General features: G+C 38.7%; 1 protein-coding gene across 2 annotated transcripts in view; it reads left to right on the top strand.

The window, feature by feature from the left end:
* ASCC1 (activating signal cointegrator 1 complex subunit 1) overlaps positions 1-22,501 on the top strand; it is a 113,695-nt gene that overhangs the window by 67,721 nt on the left and 23,473 nt on the right. For both annotated transcript variants that reach the window (XM_001503779.7, XM_014733195.3), the window contains exon 8: positions 17,306-17,430. In XM_001503779.7, coding sequence (XP_001503829.1) covers positions 17,306-17,430 — 125 coding nt within the window. The remainder of the gene's footprint in view (positions 1-17,305; positions 17,431-22,501) is intronic.

The raw sequence follows: 22,501 nt of genomic DNA, 5'->3' as shown, positions 1-22,501 counted from the left end.
CTTGGCACGCCATGCTGTGGTAGGCATCCCACATATAAAGTAGAGGAAGATGGGCACGGATGTTAGCTCAGGGCCAATCTTCCTCAGCAAAAAAGAGGAGGACTGGAAGTAGTTAGCTCAGGGCTAATCTTCCTCAAAAAAAGAAAAAAGAAAAAAAAACTAGTGCAGCCACTGTGGAAAACAGTATGGAGGATCCTCAAAAAGTTAAAAATAGAACTACCATATGATCCAACAATTCCACTTCTGGGAATACATCGAAAGGAAATGAAAACACTAACTCGAAAAGATATCTGCACCCCCATGTTCATAGCAACATTGTTTACAGTAGCCAAGACATGGAAACAACCTAAGTGTCCATAGATGGATGAATGATTAAAGAAGTTGTAGTATATATATATATATATATATATACACACACACACACACAGTGGAATATTATTCAGCCACAAAAAATGAGGAAATCCTGCTATTTTCTGACAACATAGATGGACCTCAAAGGCATTATGCTAAGTGAAATAAGTCAGACAAAGACAAGTACTGTATGACCACTTATATGTGGAATCTAAAAAAAATAAAACAACCAAAATCAGAGAAAAAGAGATCAGATTTGTTGTTACCAGACATGGAGGTTGAGGGTTGAGGGAGGGGGAATTGGAGGAAGGTGGTCAAAAGGTACAAACTTCCAGTTATAAGATAAATAAATGCTAGAGATGTAATGTACAATGTGATGTCTATAGTTACCACTGCTGTATGGAATATGTGAAAGGTAAGAGAGTAAATCCTAAGAGTTCTCATTCCAAGGAGAAAAATTTTTTTTCTTTTTATTGTATCTATATGAGATGACAGATGTTAACTAAAACTTGTTGTGGTAATCATATCACAATATATGTAAGTCAAACCTTCATGCTGTATATATACCTGAAACTCATACAGTGATATATGTCAATTATATCTCAATAAAACTGGAGAAAAAGTAAATATATATGTTAATATGACTACTGATTTCATCAGAATCTTTAAGTCTTAAGAAGCTGTCAAGCTCATGATGGCAGATACATGTTTTCTAAAATTGTGATTTTCTCTTGAAAGCTTGAATTTTATTATTGGTAAAAAATACTGGTAGTTTTTTTCCTTGAAGTTCCTTTTTGAGAAAATGTCTGCCAAATAGCCAAGTTTGAATAACCATAATTTGCCTGTCAGTTGTTCTTTCAAGTGAAAATCCTGTTCCGTGGACAAAGAGGCTAGTCCAGCTCTCAGGTACTTTTCCTCCAGACAGTCATCTACATCCAGGTATAGCCAAGTACTGTGTATGTACTGCACTTTCATCACACAGCATAGTAAAAAGACGTGTACCCAAGATTTAATAAAATTGATCATTTTTACTGCTTCATCAAAGGATAAATGAAACTGGCTCTTTAAATTTTTAAAAACTGTGAATGTATCGTGAAGGATATACTACTGCTACTACAGTTTGCTGCTACTGCCCTAATTCACGTGAAGGTACCAGCAGTTTTACCCACCATTGCTTTTGTACCATCATTGCAAATGTCGTTGCAGTGAAAAAGGAAAATAATGTCATATTACTGTTACAAAAATAGTTTTGACCTCATGGACCCCCTAAAAGAGTGTCAGGGACCTCAAGAGGTCCACAGACCAGACTATGACAACGTCTGATCTAAGTAAGATTTTATTTCTAACATTTAAGATTTCATACTTTCCAGGGAAATCATAACTGACTTTTGTGAGCACTTTCTCTTTGCCTGGTACTGTGCTTAGATTGTATTACTCCATTTTATCTTCACAGTATCTGTATAAGATAAATACTGTTATTCCCATTTTATAGATCAGGGAGGTTTAGAATGCTTAAGTAATTGGCTAAGGAACGCATTGATCAAAACCATGCTCTCAATCCCTGTGCCGTAATAAAGAAGGTTTTTAATGTGTATATGCTAGGTTGAGTAGGATAGACTGTTCTAATCCCTGGAATAAAATGGAAAATTGTGACTCACTTTTTTTTTGAAAGTGATAAAATTCACACAACATAAAATTCACCATTTTAACCATTTTAAAGTGTATAAATTCAGTGGCATTAAGTACATTAACAGCATTGTGCAGCCATCACCACTGTCTAATTCCAGAACATTTTTTATCACTCCAAAAGGAAATCCCATACCTATTAAGCAATCGACTCTCCATTCTTCCCTACCGCCATACTCCCCTCCCCCCAGCCATTGGCAACCACTAATATACTCAATGTCTCTATGGATTTGCCTATTCTGGATATTTCTTATAAGTGGAACCATACAATATGTGGCCATTTGTGTCTGGCTTCTTTCACTCAGCATGAGGTTTTCAAGGTTCATCATGTTGTAGCATGTGTCAGTACTTCATTCCTTTTTATGGCTGAATGATATTCCATTGTATGGAGACACCACGTTTTGTTTATCCATCAACTGATGGATGTTTCGGTTGTTTCTGCCTTTCGGCTATTGCGAATAGAGTTGCTTTTAATTCTTTTGGGCTAACTCACTTTTAAAATGTATCAAAGTCACGATTTTTATTTCCTTAACCTTGTAGTTTTACAGGGCATCCTAGCCACTCAACCTGACTTCTGTTAGTTTGCTTCCTTATCCTCTGTTACGGGACTTAGTAAATTTTTGTCAGTGCTAGTTTAAACTTTACTGTTGTAAAACTGAAATTTGTGATAGCCTATGGACATGCAGTTAACATGAAGCTATATGAAATTTTACATGGGATTACAGTGTTTCATTAAATGAAATAGGGAACTTTTCCTAATCTAGGGCTTCAGTCTGTGTTAACATACATATGTCATAGACACCACAGTTTTGGTTTACCCTATTCTTGGTGGCCCCCAGAGGGAAAAAGAGTGGTCATTAGGAAAGGATGATAAAATCATTACCTTGAGTGTTTCCATTGGATATGTTTACCTTTTGCTTAATTGTTAGACCCTTAGTTCTGTAGAAGGGCTTCAAGTATAGAGAATAATAGGTTTTTGAGATTGGAAGAAAAATAAAACCTATAGAAGCTAGATGTCTTTTGAAGACAGTGCTCAGACATAATTTGTACCCATACTAATGGTAGGGTAAGAGTTCAGAAGGTGAATACATTCTTTATTTTCCCACAGATCTAGCCCTTACAAATTTTGCACACTTTCTGTTGTCAAGGCCTTGTAAGCTGAAAGGTCTTGTGAAGGGTCTACTGAATCCACTAGTGTGATCAACCAAGAACATTTTTGAGTAATTCCCCTCTCTTACTGCTGTGTTTTCTCTTTTCTATTGCCCATTCCTCCTTCATAAGAAGAGACATGTTTGTGTTATTTCAAAAAGATTTGTAAATTTCCTTCCTCAAATCTGCAGTGTCTGAGGGACTTGTACACCTCTTATTTAATTCAATATTAAAACTATTTGAATGCTTCCTCTGTGCAAGATATTTTGCAAGGCTGTACGAATTGGTACAGAATTAAGACGTGGCGCTGTTTTGTTTTGTTTTGTTTAAGATTAGCCCTGAGCTAACATCTGTTGCCAGTCTTTTTTTTTTTTCCTCTTCTTTTCCCCAAGGCCTCCCACTACATTGTTGTATATTCTAGTTGTAGGTCCTTCTAGTTGTGCTATGTGGGATGCCGCCCCAGCATGGCTTCATGAGTGGTGCTAGGATCCAAACCAGCAAAACCCTGGTATGCTGCAGTGGAGTGTGCGAACTCAACCACTCAGCCACGATCCTGGCCCCGACGTGGCCCTGTTTTTAAGGAACATTCAGTCTTTTTTTCGTTTATGTGAAGAGACACTGCTCAATACAGGAGGCAAGGGGGAGAGGCCATATTGTCATAAAAAACATGCAACTTTCTTTGTATGATTTAATATATATATATGTATTTTTTTTTTGAGGAAGATTAGCCCTGAGCTAACTGCTGCCAATCCTCCTCTTTTTGCTGAAGAAGACTGGCCCTGAGCTAACATCCATCCCCATTTTCCTCCACTTTATATGTGGGACACCTACCACAGCATGGCTTGCCAAGCAATGCCATGTCCGCACCTGGGATCTGAACCGGTCAACCCCGGGCCACCGAAGTGGAATGTGCGCACTTAACCGCTGCGCCATCGGGCTGGCCCTGATTTAATATATTTTAAATCAAAGATTCTCTTAAAATGATTGACTGTGAAGTGTCTGACCTTTAAAAGAATGGAACCACTGAGACCGTATTTTTCCTCTGGAAACAAACTGCAGGGACAGTGTAGCTACACTCACTGATGCATTCTTGGGTTTGGTAAAGCCCGACTGGGTAAGGAGTTTGCGTTCAGCCTTTTTCCCATTACAGTCGTGCATCATTTAATGACGAGGATGTGTTCTAAGAAATGCATCGTTAGGCGATTTCATTGTTGTGTGAACATCATCGAGTGTACTTACACAAACCTAGATGGTAGAGCCTTCTACACACCTAGGCTACATGGTACTGATCTAATGGGACCACTGTCGTATATGCGGTTTATGATTGACTGAAATGTCATAAAGCAGCACATGACTGTACTTAGTAGTCATCTGTTACTAAAACTTAAGTATTGAACACGGTGTCTATTCTGTTCTGTTATTCTCGCAAGCCTCCACCCTTGCCCTTCTCAGAAGGATGGCTTCCTCACATTACACTGAGAAAATGTAGCCAACCCATCAACTTCCTTTTTTCCTTCACAATCTACCTATTTTTATCTTTCCGAACAGTGGCATGCATTATCTCTGATGAGATGAATCCCTTCACTTATTCTCACGGCCCCATTTCTTCTTATCTCTTCAAAGACCTGGCACCATCAATTACTCCACCCTGCAGGGCATTTCCAGTTCCCTCCTCCCTCCAACATTTTTTGAATGCCCAGTCTTTGAGGTGCAGTAGACCCTAGGGCTTCTTGTTGATAATTAGAGCTCCCGAGGGTGAGGGCTAAGATTGTAGGGGTGCATAGCTGGGCAGCAAAACTGTGCCCATGTGTGGGCAAATTTTGTAAAGGAAGGCTTGAGAGAGGAGGTTCCTTTGCTGAATAAGGAGTTTGCAGTCTGACGGAGTAGCATTTTAGGAAAAGGGAATAAGTAGCAAGCACTGTTGTATGGCATGTAAAGGAAGTTGGATTTTCATTTGGTCATTTGTTTATTCATCAAAAATTTATTAAATGCCCGCTGTGTGCTAGGCACTGTGCTAGGCTGTGAATGGAATGGTGAATAAAGCCAGACACAGTCATTGCCCCCATGTAGTTTACACACTAAAGGAGAAAGCAGATGTTAACAAATAACAGATAAGTATATAACTGCCAAGTGTGATAAAGACAAAGCAGGGAGGAAATGATACTCTGTTAAAGAGAGAAAATATTTGGCAACTTAGACTAGGGGAGGGCAGGGTCAAGGAAAGCCTTTCCAAGGAATTGATACTGAATTGAGATCTGGAGGTGTGGGAATTTGCAGGCCCTTGCATCATTTGCAAGGAATGATGGAAGGTTCTTTCCACCTTTTGTTCTAGGCAGAAGAAAATGCAGAGCAGAAGCCCTGAGGTGAGAAAAAGCCTAGCAAATTCCAGTTATGAATGAGGCATGATGAGAGAGAGGTAGGGTGACATGAGATGATCATGTGAAGAAATGAGAGTGGCTTGAATTGAGGGAGTAGCAATAGATAAGAGAAAAAAGACGAAAGACAAGCAGAATACGTTTTTAAAAAATGCATATCAAGATAAATCGTAATGGAACTGCAGAACACTAAAGACAGAGAGAAGATCATAGAAGTTACCTACAAAGGATTGACAACTGTAGGGATACTGGACTTCTCAGTAGCAACAATGGATGCCAAAAGACAGCAGAACTTTTCCAGAGAAAATAACTGTCAACCTGGAATTGTGTACTCAGGGAAAAAAATTCTAGACCAAAGGTGAAATAAAGACTTTTATAGATTAAAAAAATTTAGAGAATTTGTCACTATGAGATATCTACAGTAAAGCAACTTCTAGAGGATATATTTCAGGAAAAGGAAAATGTATCTAGAAAGTCTGAGGTTAAGAAGGATAGTATGAGAAGCAGAAAGGAATGGTAAATAAATGTATATAAAATGGCAAACATTGTCTACATAAAATTTTATATTTGGGAGAGTTTTAAAAAATGATCGAGCTAACATTCAGCTAATATAAATGTCAGCTAACAGCATGTAAGTCAGGACTAAGGGGAATTCTGGAGTTGAAGTATTCTAGAGGTTTTTTTTATTATTTAGGCGGGGAGGTTGTTAAAATATGATTTAACTTTGTTAAGATAAATGTGCATAGTAAAATTTTAAAAGTAAGTCTAAAAATAGTGTGTATAAATCCCAAACAAATGGAGAAAAAAAGGAACAAATGCAAATTCAATTCAAAAAGGGGCAAGTGTAGAAAAAGTGAAATGAGTAGAAATTAAAATGTAGGGAAGTACAAAGAAGTCCAAACATATAATATATGTTAATGGAATAAACTCACCAATTAAGAAAGAAATTAAAAGATTAGATGTAAACAAAATTCATTTATATGCCCCCTCACAAGAGACACATTCACAACATAAGGTTGAAATAATATAAAAGAAAAAGATATACTAGGCAAATACCAAGGAAAGGTGGCATAACAGAATTAATATTAAGCATGATAGGCTTAAAGAAAAAATCCATGATTAGCAGTAGAGAGGACTGTTATGTAATGATAAAAGGTTCCGTTTACCAGGAAGATAATAATATTCTAAACTCATATGAACCTAGTAGAACGGCCTCAAAGTAGAGTAAGCCAAATTTGTATAATTAACTTTTTATTGGGGAGAAATCGAGAAATCCATCATCAGAGGAGAAGATTGCAACATACCTTCCAATTATGGGTAGGTCAAGCAGATATAAAATCGGTAAAGATAGAGAAGATTTTAACATTTAACAAGTTTAATGTAATAATCATCTCTGGAATTATATACCCAGCAATTAGAGAATTCATGTTCTTTTCAAACACATGGAATAGTTGAAAAAAATTGATTACATGGTAGATCATAAAGTAAGGCTTAATAAATTTCAATGAGTTGATATCTTGTAAATCACATTTTCTGACCAGAAATGAAACAAGGTTATCTACAATTACCAAGTTGTTAGAAATAATAAGAGAGTTTAGCAAAGTGATTGACCATAAAATTTGTATAATAAAATCAATTGCTTTTCTAAATACCAGCAACAAACAGAAAAAATCACTTATAAAAGACATCATCAATTTACAGTAGGAACAAAAGCCATAAGGTACTTTGAAAGAGATATAACAAAGTATGTGCCAGATGTTTTTGCAGGAGATTATAAATTATAAATAAATTGAGAGACTGCCCATGTTCAATGATAGATTTAGTTTCATAAAAGATGTCAGTTTTCCCCAAATAGTTCTATATAAATTTAATGCAATTATATGCTACATATGTAATTTAAATGAAGAGCCAGGAACAGGAGGGGAAAGTATTTAAAGCTATTACAGTAATCTGGGTGAGAAGCAAGGAAGGCCTGAACTGGAATAGGAGCAATGAGAGTTGGTACATGGATGCAACAATAGTAAAATCTGCTTGATTTGGCAATTTTCTGAAAGAATGTAGGAGTCAGATGAATGTGATCCGTTATGACTAAGCTAGTTTATCTCAGAAATGTAAAGATGAATTAAGACCAAGAAATCTAATAATATTCTACTCAATTGATCAAATTTAAAAAATAATATCTAAATACATGCCTAAAAGGCTTTTGATGAATTTCAACCCATTTTTTTAATTAAAAACTTTCAGAAAATAGGGGCTGACCCCGTGGCCGAGTGGTTAAGTTCGCGCGCTCCGCTGCAGGCGGCCCAGTGTTTCGTTGGTTCGAATCCTGGGCGCGGACATGGCACTGCTCATCAAACCACGCTGAGTCAGCGTCCCACATGCCACAACTAGAAGGACCCACAACGAAGAATACACAACTATGTACCAGGGGGCTTTGGAGAGAAAAAGGAAAAAATAAATAAATAAAATCTTTAAAAAAAAAATTTTTCAGAAAATAGAATAGAAAGATATTGCCTAATATGATAATTACTGATTTTAAAGCAAAAATCGACAATCATATTGAGCAATAATTTACTGGGTTTATTCCCATTATAATCAGAAATCAAACATGGTTGCCTACAATAACCATTAATCTTAAACACATTGTTTCTGAAAGTTCTAGCCAATAACTAAGCTATAAAACAGAGACAATTGAAAAGAAAACAAAAATTGTCATTATTTGCAGATAACACACTAGTCTAAAGAAGCTTTAAAATTGATAAGAGATCAGTAAAAGTTTGGGTTAGCTTCTCACACTCTGCTTTGGCAGTCCGGGGTTTGCAGGTTCAGATCCAGGCATGGACCTGGCATCGCTCATCAAGCCATGCTGTGGTGACATCCTACATAAAATAGAGGAAGATTGGCACAGATGTTAGCTCAGGGCCAATCTTCCTCACACACACACACACAAAAGTAGGAAAAGAGCATATGAGAAAAATAAATCAGTTCATCTGAATACATAAAAATGTTATCAGTAGCTATTTCCAGATAGCAAGTAATTTTTTTTCATTTACCTTATGTGGTTTTCCCCCCTTTTTTTGGTATAACAGACAAATGTTCAGGTATACTTGGTCAGGTCAAAGTCAGTATGTGTTTGTAGGTGGTAGAATTATCGTTTGATCCAGTTCTGTTTGCTTGTAAAGCCTCTGCTTATGATGGGACAGAAAAAGGGGATTAAGAATAATTGGAGACTGACTACTTTTTCGAGAACTTTGGTGTAAAAAAGGTGAGTGAGGTATATATAGGTAATTTGAGTTAAATTTCACAACTATGCAGCTCAGCATCACTGTACCATCTTCAGGTTTGCCATCTTCCTTTCACAGCCAAGCTGCTTTTAACATTGTTTTCCTTATAAAAATAAAGCCTTACAGATGGGTGAGTGAAAATTAAATGGCTCCTTTCTCCCTGCCCTGATTCTCCCACTTTTCCGACCCAGTAGATATGTAAGTAGAACAAACGCTGCTGAGAGTCGTTTTCTGTGCATGTTATTTTACACAAATGGGATCCCATAACACATATAGTTCAGTTTGTTCTTCTCATGAAATATAACCTAGGCATTACTTTTATGTCAGTGTTTATAGAGCCTGTGGAATACTACTACATCAGTCTTTCTAAGCCATAGCCTATATACCACAGGACTTCTTTGCTTAAAAATCTCCTATCATTTCACACCATCTTTTGAATTAATTCATGTTCCTCAGTTTAGCATTCAGGATCTTCCTGTATGAAACCAATTTAATATTTCAGCATGATCTTCCACTGTCTTATACTTGCCCAAAGCCCCAGCCAGCTTCACTGCTTGTTGATGATCCTTTGTGTCTTTGTTAATATTGTTCCTTGTGACTAAAATTTTTCTCATGTTACTCTTCATCTTTTTGTGCCCAAATCCTATCTTGCCTTCTTGCTGTCCTTTCTGCTTTGTCTCCAGTAGACTATAAGATTCTTGGGGGCAGGGAGTATGTCTTATTCAGCATTGTCTATCCAGTGCCTTTTTTATAAAGATTGGTACCTGAGCTAACAACTGTTGCCAATCTTTTTTTTTTTTTTCTGCTTTATCTCCCCAAATCCCTCTCGGTAGAGAGTTGTATATCCTAGTTGCAGATCCTTCTAGTTGTGGCATGTGGGATGCCACCTCAGGGTAGCCTGATGAGCAGTGCTATGTGCATGCCCAGCGTCCAAACTGGCAAAACCCTGGGCCACCGCAGCAGATCGCGCGAACTTAACCACTTGGCCACGGGGCCAGTCCCTCCAGTGCCTTTTTTAATGCATAGCTCACATTAGATGTTCAGTGAATGTTTGTTGCTTATTTAAGTCATTCACCCAAGTGCACCTGATATACAAGATGAATTGGCTACAGTTAGCTTCCTATCCTAAGCCCATCCTCCTAGTAGTTTATTCTGGTCCCAGCCCAGCTATAATCTCTTCCACTTTTAAAGTACACAAAGCACATTGCTGGTGTCATTATCAAAGTCATCTTTATGGTTCTCTTAACAGATTGTAAGCTCCTTAATAACAAGGACTATGTTTGCTTTGTGTTTTATTCTTATAGTGACTAGCATAATGCCTGTATACAGTAAGCACTCACGAAATACTAATTGGATAGAACTGAATTAAGTTTGCACTTTTAAGGGAGGCAGTGATCATTCTGCAGCACAACTCCATATCTGTAAAGATGGCTCTGGAATGCTTGAGCTTTGTAGCACTTAGAGGCCTTTAAACTAAAGAGCTTAGATTTAAGGCATTGGTAACTGGCTTCTGTTTTTAAACACAAAGCACTAAATGATAAAGCTGCTTAAGAATAATTAATTTTTTTCTCATAGCAACCCTCTATTACTTTTAGTTCACTTATGAGGAAGCAAAGGCATAGAGAAGCTTGATGACTCATTCATAATCAAACAGGAGAGGATGAGTGGAGTAAGAATTGAAAGACTATACTGTTGGAAAAATATTGACATATTGTCAAGTGTAGTATCCATGATGTCAACCTGAAATTTAGTGATTGTACCCAAGCACCCTTAAGTTCTCTTAACAGAACTCCAAAGTTTTTGTTATCTGTGAATTCATGCATGCAGCAACTATTTGTTGAGCACTGATTATGTGTCAGTTAGGCATTAATGTAGGTGCCAGGAGAAAGCAGTGAAGAAGATAAAGAGCCAGCCTTCATGGAGTGCACAAAGCAAAACTGGCTGCCAGGAGATGGGATTCTGGTCCCTCTGTCCTCACTTTGAACAACTCAGTCTGTCTGTGTTTCATTTCCTCTTGTGTAAAACGAGCAGGTTAGATTAGAAATTTTTAAAGAACGTTAGTCCCTTTAAAGTTCTAAGTGTGTAAATTGGACAGAAATCATAATTTTCCAGAAAGACAACAGTAGAACTGGTTTCTTTCATTTAGTCTATTTAATTCCCTTTTTGTAGTATTTCTTGCTCCTTGCTTCTACGTAGTTGAACTCTCTCCACTTCTTTTTCTTTAATAGAGGAAAGAGAAAAGCAAGGCATCCTTCTGTTGTGATTTGTAATTGAAGTGGATTTTGAAGTGCTTGGTTATGTCTAGACTTAAGTCATGTTGTAATATTTAAAAATATTTCAAAACTTTGTGGTTCTTTGGTGTTAATGAGAAACTTTAGACCCATTATAATGTAGGTCTTTGCTTGGAGATCCATATGCACAATTAATTTAATCAATTAACTGCAAAATCAGAGTGATGTGCAGTATGAATGTATTTTATTTTCCCCTTAGGAATGGAGAGACAAAGTCATTTTCTTTCTTTCTTTCTTTCTTTCTTTCTTTTTTTTGTTTGAGGAAGATTAGCCCTGAGCTAACATCTGTGCCAGTCTTCCTCTATTTTATGTATAGGTCGCCACCACAGCATGGCTTACGAGTGGTGTAGTTCTGTGCCTGGGATCTGAACCCTCAAACCTGGGCTGCTGAAGTGGACTGCACTGAACTTAACTACTATGCCACAGGGCCGGCCCCACAAGGTTGTTTTCTTGAATCAGTCCTCTTTCTCCATCCTTAGCAGTATTTTATTGGCTAGCCCTTCTCATTGCTGGCTTAAACTCCTCTAAAAGGTATCTGAAATGATATTTTAGAAAAATATTTCATGACTTGAAAAAATATTCAGGGTATATTAAATGAAAAATCAGGTTATAAAAAATGTTTTGTCTTTTTTAAATTGATGTGTATCTGTATAAAAAGGTTTAAAAATTATATAATAAAAGTTAAATGTTTGTGGATGGTGAGGTCATGTTTTCCTTTTTATACTTTTCTGCATTTTCCATTTTTTCTATAATGAGCATGTATTATTTTTGTATTTAGGAAAAAATTAACTATGTAAGGAAGCATAACATCTCTCTTAACTGGCTTCCATACTTTTAATTTTCCCCTGTGTATCTTGCTTCTTACAAACCTTCATTGGTTCCCTATGGCCCACCAAAAAGTTTCCAGCCCTGGCTGACACATGCACAGGTACCTTCACAGCACGCTTTGGCCTGCTTTTCCATTTCATTGCTGCCCTTCCCCACTGTGGGTTTCTCATGAATCCTTGAGTGTATTGTTTTCTTTGATGTTCAATCTTTCCGTTGTTCAGGACAAAAATTCTTTTAGAATCAACTTTAACTCTTGATTTTAGCATATCAGAAAAGCTACTGCTTCTCACCACCTCCACCACTGCCGCCCCAGCCACCTGGGTGGTTGCAACAGCCTCCTAACTGCCTTCCTGCTGCCATCCTTGTCCTCGTCACCATCTGTCCTCCACATGGCAACTAGAGGTTTTCTTTAAAATGTCAGTCAGATCATGTCATTCTTCTACTAAAAAGCCTCCAAAAGCTCCCCACCTCACTCAGAGTAAAAGCCAAAGTCTTTACAAGGGCCTAAGAGCCCTGTGTAAGCCCATGTGACCTAGTCCTCTCTACCTCTCCAACCTCATCATCTCTCTCTCTCCAGTCTCACTCTATGCACTGGCTTTTTACTATTCCTCAATCATACCATGCATATGCTGCCTCAAATGTCTGTACTTGTTGTTCCCTTTCTCTGGAATGCTCTTCCCTCAGGTCTCAGCCCAAATGTCAATTTCTAGGAAGGCCTTCCCTGATGACCCTATCTAAGATAGTACACTTACCCCCAATCACTTCTTCTCCCTCTTTTTCATTTCATTTTCTTCATGGTGCTTAGCGCCATCTGATGTAGTATATGTATATTTGTTTACTGTCTGTGTCCTTCCGCTAGAATGTAAGCTGCTCAAGGGCAGGGACTTCTTTTCACCTCTGTATTCCCACCACCTTTGAGCACATCAGCCCTCCTGTCCCCTTTGAGATCTTGTTCTGTTAATTCTCTTTATTGCCTCGAGTTTCATCTTCCTTCTCTGTTGGATAATTTCTTATTGTCAATGAGCATTTTCAACTCATTCTCCTCATTGAAAACATGCAAACAGGCTGTCCTCAACTCTGTATCTTCTCATTATCAAGACATTAGACTCCTTCCTTTCAAGTTTCTTGAAAGAGTTTATGTGCACTCATCTCCTCGCCCCTCCTCTGCCTTCTCCCTTGGTCCTCTGTAACAAGGCTGCTGTCTCCAGTGTGCCAGCAACGCTGCTTTGGCAAAGTTCTCTAATAACGTTCCAATGGTGAGAAATAAGTAGGCACATTTTGCTCTTTTTCCTACTTTACTTTTCTATAGCATTGTACTATACTGATTATTCCTTTTTTTCCCCTTGTAATTCTTCTTTCAGCCTTGCTGAAGTCTTCCTTTTCGATTGTCTTTGCTGTTTCCTTCTCTGCCACTTTCCTTACATAGGAGTGTCCATGGGCTTCTCTCTCTGTCCTTAGCCCTCTTCTTCTTGCTCTGAGTCCCCGTCGCCCCATGACTGCATCTGTCCCATGACTTTAACTCCTGTTTTTCACTAATGACTCCTGAATCTGTATCTTTGGCCTGGATTTTTCTCTTGATCTTGAGGCTTATATCTCCATTTATCTCCTGAATATGTCCTACTTGATATCCCGTGCCACATATGCAGAAGCACACACAGTATAAACCTCTCCCAGAACAACACAAGATAATAATAGCAGTTGCTTCTCCACGGCTCCCCTCCTTGGTCAGTGACCCACCTGGTTATCTCAGGCAGACTCTTGGGAGTCACTCTCAGCTGCTTCCTCTCCCTTCGCCCTGCTGTGTTAGAGTGGGCACCAGCTTCTCTCTCACATATCTCTTTTGAGTCCATTCCCTTGTCTTAGTTATTGCCCCTGCCATAGTTTAGATCTTCATCCTTTTCTCCTTTATAGCGTGGTCCTTAAGAGCATGGACTCTGAAGCCAGACTGCATGGGTTCTAATTTTGGATGTGCCACTTATTATATGACCTTAGTCAAGTTTCATAACTTCTTGGTGCCTCAGTTTCCTCATTGGTAAAATAGGGATAATAATTTATTATGAAGATTAAATAAGTTAACAGCTATAAAGTGCTTAGAACAGTGCCTGCTACTTCATGTTTGTTGTTATTTCCACTATTACAGTACCACTCAGCTGACCTCTGTACCTCTAGTCTCTTCCCCTTCGTAAAGCATTTTCTACTCTGCCACAGAGTCAGCTTTCAAAAATGGACATTTGACCACATCATTCCCTTTTAAAAAGTTTCGGTGGCTCTCAGTGGTCTGACCACCACTTACCTCCGGTTCATCTCTAGTGCCCATTTTCTCTCGCTCTGGTACAGCTGTATCAGACAGTTGGCAGTTTCCCAGATAAGCTGTGGCAGTGCATGCGCTGGTGTCTTTGCACATGCTCTTTCTTCTTCTCGAAGTGTCCTTCCTTCCCTGGTTTTATGTATGAATTTTTAATGATTCTTCAAGACCATGTTTATTTTTCACCTTCAATTCTTAGTTTTTAATCAGTCAAATCCATCAGTTAACCAGTCACAGCCAATAGGTACTGAAAGTCAAGTATAAGGGTGCTCTGGCAGGTGTAAGACAAATATAACATACTTTTGAGGAACATACAATCTTGTAGGGGAAGGAGACAGGCAGACTTGAAACATTAAGGAACCATCCTTGAGAATGCTAAGGAAAGCACACATTATAAGTGGGGCGGCATCTCAAAGAAGGGCGGAATCACTGCTCACCCCAGAGATGGGAGAGTGGGGCAGTTAGGGGAGTTAGAAAGGCTTCATGGAAAAGGGAATTTGAGTTGGGCCTGGAAGGAGAGTGAGATTTGCGTGGGTGGAGGGAGGGAGTGGAGACTCCAGCCCAGGGAACAGAAAGCATAGAGCTGAGGCAGTTGGCAGTTGCTAAGTGGAGGAACCCTGTTAAGAAAATGTGTATGGGGGCTGGCCCAGTGGTTAAGTTCGCGCGCTCCACTGCAGGCGGCCCAGTGTTTCGTTGGTTCGAATCCTGGGCGCGGACATGGCACTGCTCATCAAACCACGCTGAGGCGGCATCCCACATGCCACAGCTAGAAGGACCCACAACGAAGAATATACAACTATGTACTGGAGGGGCTTTGGGGAGAAAAAGGAAAAAAATAAAATCTTAAAAAAAAAAAAAAATGTGCATGTTGAAGAGTGCCGAGGTCATGAGGCTGCCTCAGCAGCTGCTGTGGCAGGTAGCAGAGTCACCGGTGACACCAGAGCAGGGAGCATCCTGAGGAAATGGCATGTTGTAATGTTCCATCCCATGCTAAGCCACATTGGAGCCTGAGGCAAAAGGAGAATGCAGTAATACTGATCCCATTTTCATTCAGAATTTTGATATTCTGTTCATCAGAATGTGATTTCTTTCTGCATTAATTTTTATTTTTAAAAATAGTGCATTAAAACATGATTTATCTTGAGTACTGCGTTTTTTGGCACCCCCTTAAATTTTGTGCCCAAGGCAAGTGCCTCACTTTTCCCAGTCCTTTATTTCTGCAGGTTGGTAGAGGGGACATGGGTATTTATTTTCTTATTATTAATTGTGGCTTACTCATGTTATAAATATTCTTTGGTTCATAGACAGTATTTCATAAAAGACAAGATAAAGAAATTAAAGTTTTAAGAAGATTAGTTTGGAACTTTGGTGACTGAAAACCATGAAGGGGAAAAGAATTGTTTGTGCTCCTGAGTTCATCTCTGGGGGAAAATAACTCTCGCTGCAGCATATGCAGTGGAGGCAGGAAAGGGTTGTTTTGCCCACGTTTAAGTGGGTGAAAGATAAATGGGGGTTAGGGGTACCAGAGGCTGCTGTCCTCTTGGAGATAGGCCTCCAGCACCTTAGCTGCTGCAGCCAGAACAACTCTGCCTGAGGCAAGCTCTCACAAATGGGCCGCACAAGATAGACTTGGCCCATGTCTCACGTAAAACAAATCCATCCAGCCCTGCTCAAGGAGAAGCTGCTCACTGGCCACAGTGCTCACCACAGGGCCATGGCCCAAGAAGCAATGGAAGATTCATGAACTCTGTGTCTCAGGGCTACTTTCATCCAGGAAAAGAGGTAGTGTGTGACACAAAGAGTATTACTAGTACTTCTCAAAATGTAAAATATAAAAACTGAAATCTATTGCTGATTAATACACAAGTGACTAATTAAAAATTATTTTGAGCCAGGGAAGTCAATTAGCATGCAGCACAAATCTCAAAAAAGGCCAAGGGAAAAGTTGAAAGGTGCAGGCTCCTCCCTGTACTCGTCACCAGCTGCACTGCTCTGTCATTTGATGCGGACCTCCCAGTTAGCACCAGTGTTAAGAGCTTCTCCAAGCTCAGGGTGGATGTTTTGACACAATGGCTCTTACATCAGATAAGTGGGTGGTCACAGAAGATGGCTATTTCCTGAGGCCTAGGACCAAGATCTGCTGCACCACACACTTACTGGGACAATGATCCCTCTTGTTGGCACAACCAGCAGTTGTTCTTCAGAACTGAAGGAGAGAGAAATAGTTTTCCAGATAAACAAAAGCTGAGTTCATCACCACAGACTGGTCTTACAAGAAATATTAAAGGGAGTTGTTGAAACTGTTGAGCAAAACACCTGAACGGAATGAAAACTTCCTGTGCAAGAATAACTTCTGGTGGAGGTACTAGAATGAATAGCCGTCATTGAGATAGAACTCACCTATTGCAAAACCCTTAGCACTTAGAGCTACCCAGAGTCCATATGCGGCATCAGTCAAGCAGCCTATAGATTTTCCCGTAGTTGTCTTTATTGGTACTACTCTTCCACCTCATTGAAACACTAGTATAGTGTCCAAGGCTACTGGGATCTTCACAGCGCATGCTCCTTCCCAGTGAGCAAATGTCTTAGTGTTATACCAGACCTCATTTGATCCTGACAGAGACACATCAGTCCCAGTGGCTTTTGGTTCTGTGACTGGATGAACCAATAAAGCACTTCTTTTAGGCAACTCTGTTGAGCCTGGCTTCTTCAGCTTTATTCTCAAGATGATGAACTTCCATGTTCCTTCAAGACCATATTTAAACCTCCTGTGAAAACCTGGCCCTCTCCATGGACAGGTGATTACCCCCTTAACAATGACCACCGTGATGTATTACAGTTATTGTTTCCGTATCTGTCACAAGGCTGTGAGCTTCATGATGATGGGGACTACAGCCTTTTAGTCTTCCTTTTCTTACATGGGGCCTTGTACAGTGATTGGACCAGAGCAGATGCTCTGTAAACATTGTTGAATTAGTATTCAGGAGTTCATGAGACTGCTAAGATTTTCTGTACTTCTTTCTTCAATTTCTCCAGGCTGCAGGAATTAGTTGATCGAGTACTGGAACGTTTTCAGGCATCTGGACTAATAGTGAAAGAGTGGAATAGTGTGAAACTCCATGCTACAGTCATGAATACTCTATTCAGGAAAGACCCCAATGGTAAGTCCTCCATTGAACTGTAGCACAGTTTATGATCAGCAAGGCCTTGTGATATCCTTCGGGTTTGAATAGAATGGGCTATCAAAGAATCCTGATATATTTTCTTTTTTAGGTCTGTTAGCTTGTTTTAATGAGCACAGTGGAAGTGGGCAGGGACATATCTAGCATGGGACTGTGGCTTTCCAATGTTATTTCTGTCACACATAGCCTTGCAAGATTTAGCAAATAGAAATACAGGATGCCCAGGGAAATTTTAAGTAAACAGTGAATAATTATTTTAGTATAAGTATGGTCAATGCAGTACTTGGTGGCCTTTTTTGAAAAGAAGAAAGGAAGATTAGCTAGTAAAAGTAAATGTTTGACCAGTGGTTCTCAACCAGGGGCAATTTTGCCCTCCAGAGGACATTCAGGATTGACCGGAGACATTTTTGGTTGTCACATTTAGAAGATTGGGGGTAGGTTGCTACTGGTATTGAGTGGGTAGATGCCAGGGATGCTGCTTAACCCTCTACAATGCACAGGACAGCCCCCCACAACAAAAAATTATTTAGCCCACAGTGTCAATAGCACCAAAGTTAAGAAACGTTGTGTTAGAGTGGTAATTTTTTCCCCTCATGGAATCTGATTCTTCATTTAAAAATGCCTTGTTTTAACCTTGATTTGGGTTATAAACTACATTTCAAAAAAGGTTCTTCTGTTCTTCCCATTCCCACCTCCCAAGTGAAATCTTTTCTAGCACATTCAGCATCTATCTGATCAGGAGCCACAAATTCAAGTTTTATGCAGCTTCTCCTTCCAAAACCTGTTGTTTAAAATACACCAAGACCAAAATCCCATATTCAGGTGTTACTTCCTTTGTTAGAACTGTGACCTTGGTTTTAGAAAGCCTAGATTGGAAAAGGACTCCATCAAGACTCGACTCATAAACTATTTGTGGATTTATACTTTAGGACAGTTTGTGTCTCCTTTTTTTTTTTTGAGGAAGATTAGCCCTGAGCTAACATCTGCTGCCAATCCTCCTCTTTTTGTTGAGGAAGACTGGCCCTGAGCTAACATCTGTGCCCGTCTTCCTCTACTTTATAGGTGGGACGCCTGCCACAGCATGGCTTGCCAAATGGTGCCGTGTCCATACCCGTGATCTGAACTGGCGAACCCCAGACTGCCAAGTAGAACGTGCGCACTTAACTGCTGCGCCACTGGGCCAGCCCTAAGACTTTTCTAAATGAGTCGCTATTTTACCTTTGGGAGCATTGAGATCAAAAAGGGTTCAAATGATTCAGTCAAAATCTGTAGACTCGGGCCAGCCCAGTGGTGCAGTGGTTAAGTATGCACGTTCTGCTTCGGCGGCCCGGGGTTTGCTGGTTCGGATCCTGGATGCAGACATGGCACTGCTTGGCAAGCCATGCTATGGTAGGCATCCCACATGTAAAGTAGAGGAAGACGGGCACAGATGTTAGCTCAGGGCCAGTCTTCCTCAGCAAAAAGAGGAAGATTGGCAGTACATGTTAGCTCAGGACTAATCTTCCTCAAAAAAAAAAAAAGCCTGTAGACTCTTGTTTGGGGAGTTAATAGCATACAAAGCTCTATACTTGTTCTTATTCTGATAGAATGCACTTCTTTCATTTGGATAGTAGTATTGCAGAAGAATATTTGGAATTCCAGAAAAGAGAATATTTTCTGGAATATTTGATATTTATATAACATAGCTTGTTCAATGGAAAATTTAAAGGTGTTTGTGGTATTTATTTTGTTCTGCACAATTAATTTTAGGTTTGGAAAACACAGATCCACTGAGGTGATGTCCATTTTAACATTATTATATAAAGGCAGAATGTAAGGACTCTAGAGTGCACTCTAAATTCATTCGTTCAGAAGATATATTGTATCCAGCATCATCCAATAGAACTTTCTGTGATGATAGAAATACTCTATACCTGTGATGTACAATATGATAGGCACTACCCATATTCCTGGGCACTTGAAGGTGGCTAGTGAGACTGAGAAGATGAACTTTTAATTTTATTTGATTTAAATTAATTTAAATGTAAACAATGACATGTGGCTAGTGGCTCCTGTTTTGTACATTGCAGGTATAGACAGTATTTTATTAGACATATAATACTATCAGTAGTACATTGTGCATCTGTCCTAGTCCTTAAATCTTAGTTCAGAGCTCTTACAACTATACCATGCCCCATTATTAACTAACCTCTTGACATAAAGGAATTGAATTATGTTGGAATCTGTATCTTCTAAATTGTGTGGATCCAGATTTATATGCAGTTAGCACTAGAGCTTCATATAAGAAAATGTTCTATGTTCACCATTTAATTATCCTTTCCTACTTACAGATATTTTAAATATAACAGCTTTGAGATATAATTCACATATTATATAATTTGCCCACTTAAATTGCATAATATGAGGTACAAATTTCCAGTTATAAAATAAATAAATCATGGGAAGTAATGTACAGGATAGGGAATATAGTAAATAATACTGTAATAACTTTTTACAGTGACAGGTGGTGACTAGACTTGCTGTGGTGATCATCTCCTAGTGTATATAAATGTCGAATCACTATGTTATACACCTGAAACTAAATATATAAATAAATAAAATAAAGTATATAATTGGCTTCTTTCACTTGGCACAACGTTTGCAACATTCATCCATATTGTAGCATGTATCATACCTGATTCTTTTTTATTGCCAAATAATACTTCATTTTATGATATACTTTGTTTTATTTATCCATTCATCAGTTGATGAACATTTGTGTTGTTTCTACTCTTTGGCCTTTATGAATAAGGCTGCTGTGAACATTCATGTACAAGTTTTTAGGTAGGCATGTGTTTTCATTTCTCTTGGGTATATATGTAAGAGTAAAATTGCTGGATCGTGTGATAACTCTGTGTTTAACTTTTTGAAAAGTTGTCAGACTGTTTATCAAAGTGGCTGCACCATTTTACATTTCCATCAGTAGTATATGAGGGTTTCAGTTTCTCTGCATCTTTGCTAACACTTGTGATTATCTGTCTTTTAGATTATTGCCATCTTTGTGGGTGTGAAGAAATATCTCATTGTGGTTTTGATTTGCATTTCTTTAATGGCTAATGCTACTTATATATTTTGAACCTGTCATTAAATGTTTCCTCTTTTTTTTAAAGATTTTATTTTTCCCTTTTCTCCCAAAGCCCCCCAGTACATAGTTGTATATTTTTAGTTGTGGGTCCTTCTAGTTGTGGCATGTGGGATGCTGCCTCAGCATGGCTTGATGAGTGGTGCCATGTCTGTGCCCAGCGTCTGAACCAGTGAAACCGTGGGCCGTCGAAGCTGAGCACGCAAACTTAACCACTTGGCCACAGGGCCAGCCCCATAAACATTTCAGTCTTTGGTTATGATTACTGTTTTATGTGTGTTTTTTAAAAATTTTTATTGAGTTTATGAAAGTTTACAACCTTGTGAAATTTCAGTTGTACGTTATTGTTTGTCAGTCGTGTTGTAGGTGCACCATTCACCCTTTCTGCCCATCCCCCACCTCCCCTTTCCCCTGGTAGCCACTAATCTGTTCTCTTTGTCTACATGTTTAACTTCCACATGTGCGTGGAGTCATACAGAGATTGTCTTTCTCTATCTGGCTTATTTCACTAAACATAATTCCCTCAGGGTCCATCCGTGTTGTGAGTGGGACAATTTTATTCTTTTTTATGTCTGAGTAGTATTCCATTGTGTATATATACCATATCTTCTTTATCCAGTCGTCTGTTGATGGGCACTTAGGTTGCTTCCATGTCTTGGCTATTGTAAATAATGCTGCGATGAACACAGGGGTGCATGGGACTTTTGGAATTGCTGACTTCAAGCTCTTTGGATAGATACCCAGCAGTGGGATGGCTGAGTCATATGGTATCTCTATTTTTAATTTTTTGAGGAATCTGCGTACTGTTTTCCATAGTGGCTGCACCAGTTTGCATTCCCACCAGCAGTGTATGAGGGTTCCTTTTTCTCCACAACCTCTCCAACATTTGTTACTTTTTGTTTTGATTATTTTTGCCATTCTGATGGGTGTAAGGTGATATCTTAGTGTAGTTTTGGTTTGCATTTCCCTGATGATCAGTGATGATGAACATCTTTTCATGTGCCTGCCTATTGGCCATCCATATCTTTTTTGGAGAAATGTCTGTTCACGTCTCCTGCCCATTTTTTGATCGGGTTGTTTGATTTTTTGTTGTTGAGTTGTGTGAGTTCTTTATATATTATGGAGATTAACCCTTTGTCAGATATATGACTTGCAAATATTTTTTACTGTTTTTTAATTGATATTTATTTAGTGTGATTTAATGTTTCACGTCTCTTCAAAATAGAGGACCTATTTTTAAGTTGTGAATACACATGGAATTGGGATCTTTGATTAAGAGAATATTTCTGATTAGAGAAAGTCTCATAGTTACCCTTGTGTAATTCCTGTGGGCCAGTAAAATATATTGTGTTTGTAAAGTTGGCACTCTAGATATATTTTATCAGTTCTGACTTGGTAGTCTCTATACCTATATACAGTAAAAGAACATACTCAAAAGTGAAAATACAAATGTTTTTGAGAATCTGTTGGTGGGCAGGAAAGGGTTGATGTTTCATAAAATGTTCTGAGAGTTAAACAGTTCTTGAGAATGCTTTGAATTTTCTGTACTCTGTGTTGAATTTTTACTTGAAAAGGACATAGAATAAGGTGTTTCCCTTTTTCTTTCCTGTTATTCCTTTCCTTTGAGATCCTTTTTCTTGCTATACTTTAGGGACATCTTTTGGGCAAGCTAAATTAACTCAAGGAGTTAGAGCACAGCTTTGATGAAACTAAGGTCACAGATATGCTGCATTTCTGTGTAGAATATCTGTAAGAATACCTTTGATTGCAGCTAAAGGGGTCTTTCTCATTTGGGGGGAGTCCTTAAATCAACCCAAAGCATGCTTGCCAGCATTTTTGACTAGTTAATGTGTGAACTTTTATGCATTTTTACATATTTAAAAATGCATACAGCTTTTACAAAATCTTGGGTTTTTAGACTGCAAGGAA

Source organism: Equus caballus, chromosome 1 (assembly GCF_041296265.1).
Source record: "Equus caballus isolate H_3958 breed thoroughbred chromosome 1, TB-T2T, whole genome shotgun sequence".
In the NCBI taxonomy this organism is placed as follows: Eukaryota; Metazoa; Chordata; class Mammalia; order Perissodactyla; family Equidae; genus Equus; species Equus caballus.
Note: the sequence above shows the minus strand (reverse complement) of the source record. Positions and strands in the feature narration are given on the sequence as shown.